Genomic DNA, 9549 nt, shown 5'->3' on the forward strand with positions numbered 1-9549 from the left:
ATGTACGTTTTAGTTTGCCCGCTGGCCGGTGGTCTAGAACCACAATATATACATGAATATATATCGATATAATATATATATATATATATATATAAATATTGGGTCTAAAATTAAAAGGCAAAACAAGGAAATATCACATCCTTAAAAATAAAGCACGTGCTCTAAATGCATAAATTGAAATACGGCCCTACCACGTCACCTTTGTGATCGTACACTCTTCCACTGTCCACGTAGCACAGTACTTCCACAGTTTAACAAGGGCTCTCAAACAACATACTAATAATTGCAGACAGTAAGTTAAGAAGACTCAATCCTCACTTCCTACTTACCGTACAAAAAAACATGTATAAATATAAACACATGCCATGACCCCTCAACCATTGTGCTTCCAATATTTAGTCCCATTATCCATATTCAAATTATTCTGAATCATATAAAAAAAAAATGGAGATCAAGAGTGGAGAAACGACAGTAAATTCCAAGCAAACATATTGCTCCGGTGAGGGTGGCGAGTCATATCCGAAGTACAAGGGTGTGAGGAAGAGGAAGTGGGGGAAATGGGTGTCGGAGATTAGGCTTCCCAACAGCCGGGAGCGCATATGGCTGGGGTCCTACGACACGGCGGAGAAGGCGGCGAGGGCTTTCGACGCGGCCCAGTTCTGCCTGCGCGGCGGCTACGCTCACTTCAATTTCCCCGAGTCTCCGCCGAACATACCCGGCGGCCGCTCGCTTAGCCCGCAAGAGATTCAAGTGGTCGCAGCTAGGTTTGCTGAGCAGGAACAAGACCATGAACATGGTGATGAGCATGCAGGGCACTTAACTGCCGATGATCATCATGATCATTATAATTATAACATGACTAATATTTCAGAATCGCCTCCTTCACAGGATCCAAACCCTACTTTTCCACCAGTAATATCTGATCAGCAACATTGTTATGGGTCTAATTACATGAGCAGTACTAGTAATATGATTAGTACTACTACTGCTGATCATGAGACGACCAATAATAATAATACGGATTGGTCGTGCTTGAACTTTTTGGATTATTCGATCCATGATGGAGCTCCTGCAGGTTATGATCATAATTTTGATCATTACCCTTTATTTTCAGGACAGCTTGATAAGATGCATTCTGATGAGTACTTTTGTACAACTGCTGATCCGGTTCTACCTGCCGCTGCTGCACCAGACGACTGCTCCACTAGAGGAGATGAGAATATTTTTATTGGAGATGACCTCATCTTTTCTCATCAGTACTCCTCGTCGTTTCTTTGGAACTTTTAGCTATGTTATATATAAATATATATATATATATACCTAATTTTAACAGACAAATATTATCAGCTGTTTTAATCCTGCTTATTTTAGCTGCCGGGATAGATAATATCAGTGCTGCAATATTCATATTAATTTGGCCTTTTCTAATTTGAGCTAAAGTAATTGTTTCTCTATTATTGTATACGTGTTAGCTCTATGCTTGCATACTTCTCTTTCTAGCACAAAAAAAAAAAAAAAAAAAAAAAAAAAAAAAAAAAAAAAAAAAGTAAAGAAAAAAAGAAAGAAAAATAGTAGTTTATAGTACTGTCTATGTTGTGTGATGGGACTAGAAATGTTCTTTTGTTGGGTGTGAGAAAACACGATTCACCCGTTTAGTTTGTTGGTTTAAATTTTATTGATTTAAACAGAAAAATTTAAATTGTGTGGTTTAAATTATATTTTGAATTGATGTTTAAAAATACAGTTAAAGTTTTAATTTGAACAGAGAATAAAATTTAAATTTGTATTTGATAGGTGTGAAAAACAGAGAGTGAGCACCTTTTTACTGTTCAAAAATGTTTAACTTAGTTCAAACGGAAAATATAATTCAAACTATATGCTTACTAAATATTAATTCAAATTGTGCTCACTGTTCAAATTGAACTAAATCAGTAAAACAAACAGGGCAAAGTAACTTCCAAATGCAAGTAGTTTTTGTGTGAGTGCGTGTGTGTGTGTGTGTTTGAGTCAATTTATACTTCCAAATGCAAGTAGTTTTTGTGTGAGTGCGTTTGTGTGTGTGTTTGAGTCAATTTATACACTCATATATGTCAAGTTTTTTTGTTTCACTACTTACAGACGCTTCATTTCACCGGTGGGTCTTTTTCATGTAAAGTTCTTGTCATGACCGGCCCACTTGATTGCAAAGTTCAGTTTAATTTCTTGTTTCTTTCACTGTCTTTAAATTCCCAGAATTATTCTAAGCCATTAAAATATAGTGGGACAACTCAAGATATCTCAATAATTTAAGATTGGTCGGGAAATAATTAAACATGTGTTTGTTTAATATTTTTAAATCACAATTTTCAATTTGAACTGAGAATCTAATCCATGTAAATTTGAAAAAGAAAAAGATGAGTGTGGTTTGGATGTTGATAAATAGTTTTAGATCGTTAATGGATTAGTTACTAATGCTGTTATTACCAGAATTAGTTAGAAGAGTTACAGAATTGTATTAACTTGTACAGTAAAAAAATTCTGAAAAAGTTGTACAGTAAATTCATTAATGAGGAAATTATCAATTTCTCTCAGATTTGAGTTCTTTGAAAGCTCAGTGTTGACAGTGATTTCTCGTGAACAAAAACCGGCCGGGTTACCTCTTGGCTTCTCTTTGGATTACCGGCCTATGTATTAAATATGTGTGTAAACTTATTGTTCGGAGTCTATGGTGTATATAGTTTGAGATGCGCACAAATAAAGAAGACAAAAAGTTTTATAGTGGTTCACTCTGTAAAACTAGAGCTACATCCACTGTAGTTGTATATTTCTTTTTGAGGAGATTACACTTTACATCAATTCTCACTCTTTTTTCTCTTCTTGTATCTGAACCTCTTCCTCGTAGGGGGTCTCCCTCCTTTTATACTGGGCTTTCTTTGCTGGGTGGGTTTCCCTCGTAGGCAGAAAGCACTCAAGTGCTTCCCCTTTCTAGGCCCAGACGTAGCCCACTAATCAGCACTGTTCACTCAGCCAATTAGTATTCTATTACGGCTCTGTGCGTCCCTGTAACACTATCATGTCCCCTGTGTGGCGGTTTAAGAGCTCGCAATTAATGCCTGCAGGCGTCCTCCACTTTTGTACGCAACTTGCCACGTCCTCCAGAGAACGTTCCCCTCGTCGCTAGCGATGCTTAGCCCAATCGTCCTTCTTGGTGGTTGATTCTGTGGTCGAGGGATCTTCGTACCTTAAGCTCGACGGCTCAATCTGTCGACGCCGAAGGAATCTGGCTCAATCTGTCGACGCCAGAAGGAATCGTCGCCTTAAGTTGGACTTTGTGCTTGGGCTCTTTAGAGCTGTAGACATCGAGGGTTGTTACTTGGCAAGGAGCAGTTAAGGCCACGTGTCGCATTATCGTACATCCAGGTGTCCGTCACATTTTTCCACACAACACTCAGCATCCTCTCTCGAACTCTACTTTCTTTCTTTCGTTTCTCTGGTTACTTTCTTATATAGTAATATAAATCATAAATTATAAATAGAAGATCGTATAAATGAAATAGTTAAAACCTAAGCTGAATTTTAAATGAAAAAATAGGATGATCTCTAATGTCTAAATTAATTTGTCCATTTCGATAGAAAAGAGTCTTCTGAAAATCTTGTATTCTCTCATCACATCAACTACTCTCAATTTTATGTAATTTCTTTTTGTGTATGAAGTACTGCATGTTTTATTAATTTCGATATCAATTGCAACATTCACTTTAGTCATAACTCATAACATTTCCAGTAGAACTGAAACCCAATTTTTTCGGTGTATTTTTCTTAAATGAAAGGCATGAACCTGATTTTTTTTTTATAATACATATGACAATATATATTTTAACTACGTTAAAACGCATTTATAATTTATAGTATTTCCATGTACAATGAAGTTTTCAGCTAAGACGTTTATTCGAAGGAATGGAATGGAAAAGAAATAAACATAATTTTGATGTTTGGTCGTTTTTAAGATAATAAATTTCTATTTTCTTTTAAAAAGATAAAAGATTTTTTTTTCATCAATTTGGTTGGATCATCATTCCTCTAAATGGGAGGAATATATAGGGTCTGTTCTTTTAGAGTGTGACTTAAATGTAGTTTTTGAGTTGAATTTGAGTTATAACTTGAGTTGAAGTTGTAACTTGAGTTTGTGTTTGGTTGTGTACATTTGAGTTATGATTTGAGATAAGAATCTTTTTGAGTTTGTGTTTGAGTGAGTCAAAACTTGAATTTGTATTTAGATAGTATTTTAATAAAAACTCAATGGTGATGAAAAATTTTAATAGGGTATATAGGTGGGGTTTTATTCGTCTTTTGTCAACGCATAGAAAAAAAATCATCTCAATCAGGATTAAAACGAAAAAGTCATATCATTTTTAAGAATAGAAAAAATACTATTCATTAATTTGAGTTCGAGTTTCTGAACTCAAGTTGAAGGGGAAACTTGAACTCGAGTTTTGGTCCCAAACTCGAGTTCAAACTCGAGTTCAGACTTAAAAGAACATGAACTTGAATAAAGTTGGAACTCGAATTACCTTTTTTGAGTTTTTGAGGCTGCCGAACAAGGCCTATAGTCATTCAGACTTTTTTTTGGGTCCTCCATAGTTGCCCCTTCTTTCTTTGTTGGAACACCACCACAAAGTCACAACTCCCTCCTGCACTCTCATCGCCCCTGTTCTCCTCCGACCCAATTCGGTCTGAGTGTCGGCATTGCTCCGGCAAGCCCTCACAACCAGATCTTGGTGAAGACAGCCTCCTCCGCCAATTAGTCATTATTGTTAATTACTCTATTGAAATGTTTTATATGTGAACTGAATTGAATCACCTAATAACAACTTTTTTTTTTTTTTTTTCGCTTTGATAATAACAACTATTTATTGATCAGCGGGTACAAAACATTGGCACACGTACGGTCCATTGAATAATCTCTAACGATTAAAAGAAAATAATAATTAACTTATATTCGGGGAGAAAATTTGTTTTCCATTAATATTTCCTACCAAAATCCACTTATAATATATGTAATTACTATTGATCCGCTTTGAAAACCTGCGTCTATTTTCTGAAATTTTTTTCTTGTTTTGATCTAATACTTCTCACTGATATATAATCTGGAGCCACTTATCAAAGTACCATCTTTAATGGTTTGAGAATTATAGATGTATATATAAAAATATATAATTTCCATTGAACATCTTTTTGTCTCTTCTTTTCCCATCAAAGTCTACATATATGGTTTGAGAATACAGATTTACGCATATATATAGGTTGTGTTTGGAATTGTTTTTATTTTTGTTTTTCACGTTTTTTTTAGAAAAAATAAATAAAAACAATAGAGAAACAACGTTTAACACAATTAAAGATAAAAAATAGAAATGAAAATAATTTTTTGGTTTAATGTAAAATGGAAGAGAAATGAAAAATGACTTTTAGTCTTTTTTTATTTTTTGCTTCCGTTTTCTCCTCTCTCGAGTAGAGAGAGAGACATTAATAAATTTTTTTATACTGAAAATAATATCTTGATAAAACTACTAAATACATTTTTAAAAATGATTCTGTCTGAGATTGAAAACATTTTCATTTCTATTTTCATACAAAAAATAAAATCATTTTGAAACGAGTTTCAAACGCACTAATAATTTCCATTCAATATCTTTTTTTTGTCTCTTCTTTTCCCCTCAAAGAGGCCAAATATATCTAGTTGTCCATGAATGAGCAGCATGATTCTTTCAAAATGGTAAGAAGTTGGGTTACGAGTTAGGTCGGGTGTCTTGGCATTACGCATATATATATATATATATATATATATATATATATATATAAAAAAAACTTTGAAGTTGAACAATGGAATTAGCCTTATAAATTTAATCATTCACGGGATAACAATATTACTAGGCTAGTAGGGTGGTCCATGTCTACTTCGCCCTTGATCTCTTGGGTCTGTTCTTGATTTTGTTTCGTTTTCTCATCCTTCAGCTGTTGGGCTTCGGCAGTTGGTCCACACGCCACATTTAGGTCATTTCTGATGTTCATGGACTTTGTTTTAGCTCCTTTTGCTACAAACCGTCCATTGAATTGAGTTTTGAAACGATCACAAATTCCAAAGTTTATCCCGCCCCGTTGTCTATATTACCAATTTCCACAGGCCGAATTGACTACTTATGAAAGTTTTTAAGACAAAAAAGATATTCTCTCATCATGCTCACGGGTATGCGAAGGGTAAAAGAAAGTCCGAATCCAAATCGCTTACCTATAATAATAAAGGTTAATTTATAAATATATTAGGTTATCCCGCTTAACAAGTTGAACTTTTAAAATCAAAATTTAAGTCTTTAAGAAGTCTAATTTTTACGTGGTATCAGAGTCTAACTATCTTAAATGAGCGATTCAATCCATCTAATACAAAATTAATGACTTCAAAGAGCGTACCATCTTTCTTGACCTTTTTATATAAAAGTCCAAATTCTTAAAAAGTCCAATTTCCACAAGCTACTTATTGATTTCCCCAATCAAATTTTGTTAGATAATGTACAGGACCAGACTCATATGCAAGATCCTAAATCATCTACTTTTGATATATATATATATATATATAGACACTTTAGAAAAATAGAAATAATGGATTACATAAGGTGTGTATCTTCAGCAGAATTCCATTTAGGTCATTAATCCAGACTGTAGCAGCCCGGTTCGGCTTGTGATATGCCTTTTTGACTCAGTGCCGAAACCACATAAAGATTTGTTCCGGGCTAAATTGACCTAGATCTCCACCCTTTATAGTTTGTTTAATTATTTATTAATATATATATATATATATATTAAATATACAGGCCGGCACGATGTATAGGATGTATAGGACCCAAGGACAGGCATAAGACCATGAAAAAAAGAAACAAATATTTCTTAAAGTGTGCGGTCAGAAATTTTTTATTCTTAATTAATATTTTTGTCAATTAAATAACTATATTAATTAAAAAAATATTGATAAAAAATAAATAAAAATATATATAAACTCGTGGTCTTAAAATAAGTTCAACAATTTTTTAAGAAAATATACGTGCTGGCACGACAAGTATGGGACCCGTTGGGCTATCGGACTGGGAAGGGTCATGTTTCCTCTCCATCGGCCTGGCTCGATCTGGTCGCTTATGAAGCCCAGCCCGTACTCCCCTCCCTGTTCTCAAGGAACGGGCCTGGCGGCTGTTTTTCATACCACTTGAAAACCCTTGCTTGTTTTCAATAAATGTGATTGAAAATATCCACGGGGTAGACATTTTCTTTCAATTCTCTGTGTGTGTGTTGGAAAATGGAGCTTTGATAATGCACGTAGTTAGAAAGATATATATTAGTGTTTATTCAACATTTCGACGTCAGTAGTGATTAATACGTTAATATGGGAGATGACAGAAGTTTGGCATTAATAGGGTATTTGGTATGAGAATTCGTACTATGGTTTGAATCATAGTTCGTGGCTCGTTACAATATATTTTTTTTAAAAAAAAACACACGTAAATTAAGAATAGTTCTGAATCCGTAAATCAAACGTTTAGGCTCAATAATTTGATTGGTAGAAACACCCAATTTAATTGGCTAATAGTCAAAGGGCATTGAAATTAAAAAACTTTAATTAATTAGCATTAGCCCGAAGACAATTTAGTTTTTTTTTTTTTTTGCTAATCGCGAATAGTGTTAGAATTTTAGACGAGCCGACCGCAGCTGCCCGAAAATATTGATTTTGTGCCCGATGTCCGACTTGACTTGTCTGAAATTTTTGGGCCGCCCGCCCGAGCTCGAGAATGCCCGTGGACGAACTGCGGGCCTGGCTTTGGCTGCCCGAGCCTGCCTGAAAAAAAAATATTTTTTATATTTTTAAATTTTTATAATTATTAAGTTATTTTGTGTTAAAATTATATAAAAACTAAAATCAACATTCAACACACATTATTAACACAATTTAATAAATTAATTTTGTATATTAATTTTTAAATTCGTAATTCGTGATTGTCTCGTTAAAAACCTTACCAAGAAAAACCCAATTGAGATAAAAACTTGATAAGAAAAAAAAGAGTACAATCATTTTTGTGACGAATTATAAATTTTATAAATTTACAAAGTCTAAATATACAATTACAATGTCGAAAGTAAATACATATTTACAAATAACATTTTAATTTGAAACTGAAGGATCGTCTTCAAAATTAAATGTTAATCTATTAAATTCATCGATCTATTCTTGACTTGCCAGTGAAATTATACAATCTTAATCCTTAATGTATACCAAGGTTTTAACAATGTCCCTTTACAATTCCTCAAGCATTCGTCCGGTCGTACTGAAAATTTATTCAGATGAAATAATGAAGACTGAGATCAAAAAATTCAAGTCTCAGGCTGACCCGCCGGCCTAAAGTTCTAACGCAAATCGCGAAGACGGTTTAGTTAGTAGTTGATTCTTAATTTTCTGGAGATGGCTGGTGGGAACCCAAGTATTTATTGGGAAATGGAATTTTTTGTTCAGGGATTCAAAATGTTGGTCCAACGATGGCCGTATTCTCTCTCTCCCTAATTGATGGTTGCTTCCCTTTTGGGTGATGAGAATGTGCGTGGCGTGGGCCAAATTATATGCATTTGCAGGCTAAGCCATAAATTCTTTCCTTTGAGGAAAGAGAGAGGAGAAATATTCTCATAGATGGTGGACTTCTGAACGAGACTTGTTGACCTTTCTACGGACATAAAATTTTACAGGTTTTCTTAGCTGTGAGTGCAAGTGGGAGTCTTTGCTTTAATTAATTGGTTAAGCGTACTAAGGGTTATTCTTTTACATTTTTTAGTTAGGGTAACTTAAATGATGATCTTAAGTTGAGTTTGAGTTATAATTTGAATTAAAGTTGTAACTTAAGTTTGTGTTTAGATGTACACATTTGAGTTATAATTTGAATTGAGAATCTATTTGAGATTGTGTTTGAGTATATCAAAATTTAAATTTATATTTAGATAGTATTTTAATAAAAACTCAATGGTGATGAAAAATTTTAATAGGGTATATGGGTGAGATTTTATTCGTCTTTTCGTTGTGAATGCATAGAAAAAAAAATCATCTCAATCAGAATTAAAACGAAAAAGTTATGGCATTTTTAAAAATAGAAAAAATAATGTTCATTAACTTGAGTTCGAGTTTATGAACTCGAGTTGAAGAGAAAATTTAAACTTGAGTTTAGCCTCAAACTCGAATTCAAACTCAAATTTTACAAAAGAATATGAACTTAAATAAAGTTGTAACTCGAGTTCAAACTTTTTCTGAGTTTCGTTACAAAAGAACAACCCTTAAGCTATAATACACATACATACATAGACATATATAAATCACACACATATAATATGCTTATAACCAATATATTACATCTAGCAAAAGTGAAAACAAATCATAACAATAAGATTAATTAGCTTAATTAGGCAGTTCGTGAATCCTGGTTAGCTCTTGGAGTGAATTTATCAACATTAAGGTACCTCTAATTTTTTGTGGTTTTTTCCCTTGGA

General features: G+C 33.7%; 1 protein-coding gene across 1 annotated transcript; it reads left to right on the forward strand.

Moving 5' to 3' along the window:
- The first annotated feature begins 431 nt into the window (after positions 1-431).
- On the forward strand, positions 432-1326 carry LOC21401595 (ethylene-responsive transcription factor ERF016). Its single transcript, XM_010100094.2, has one exon. It carries the CDS (start codon positions 445-447, stop codon positions 1285-1287), a length of 843 nt encoding a protein of 280 aa, XP_010098396.1. The 5' UTR covers positions 432-444; the 3' UTR covers positions 1288-1326.
- Positions 1327-9549: the final 8223 nt, after the last annotated feature.

The sequence above is a fragment of the Morus notabilis genome, unplaced genomic scaffold, assembly GCF_000414095.1.
Source record: "Morus notabilis unplaced genomic scaffold, ASM41409v2 Scaffold348, whole genome shotgun sequence".
In the NCBI taxonomy this organism is placed as follows: domain Eukaryota; kingdom Viridiplantae; phylum Streptophyta; class Magnoliopsida; order Rosales; family Moraceae; genus Morus; species Morus notabilis.

Excerpts from the sequence above, each read along its gene's own strand:
- LOC21401595 (XM_010100094.2), top strand. The coding sequence starts at position 445 with ATGGAGATCAAGAGTGGAGAAACGACAGTAAATTCCAAGCAAACATAT.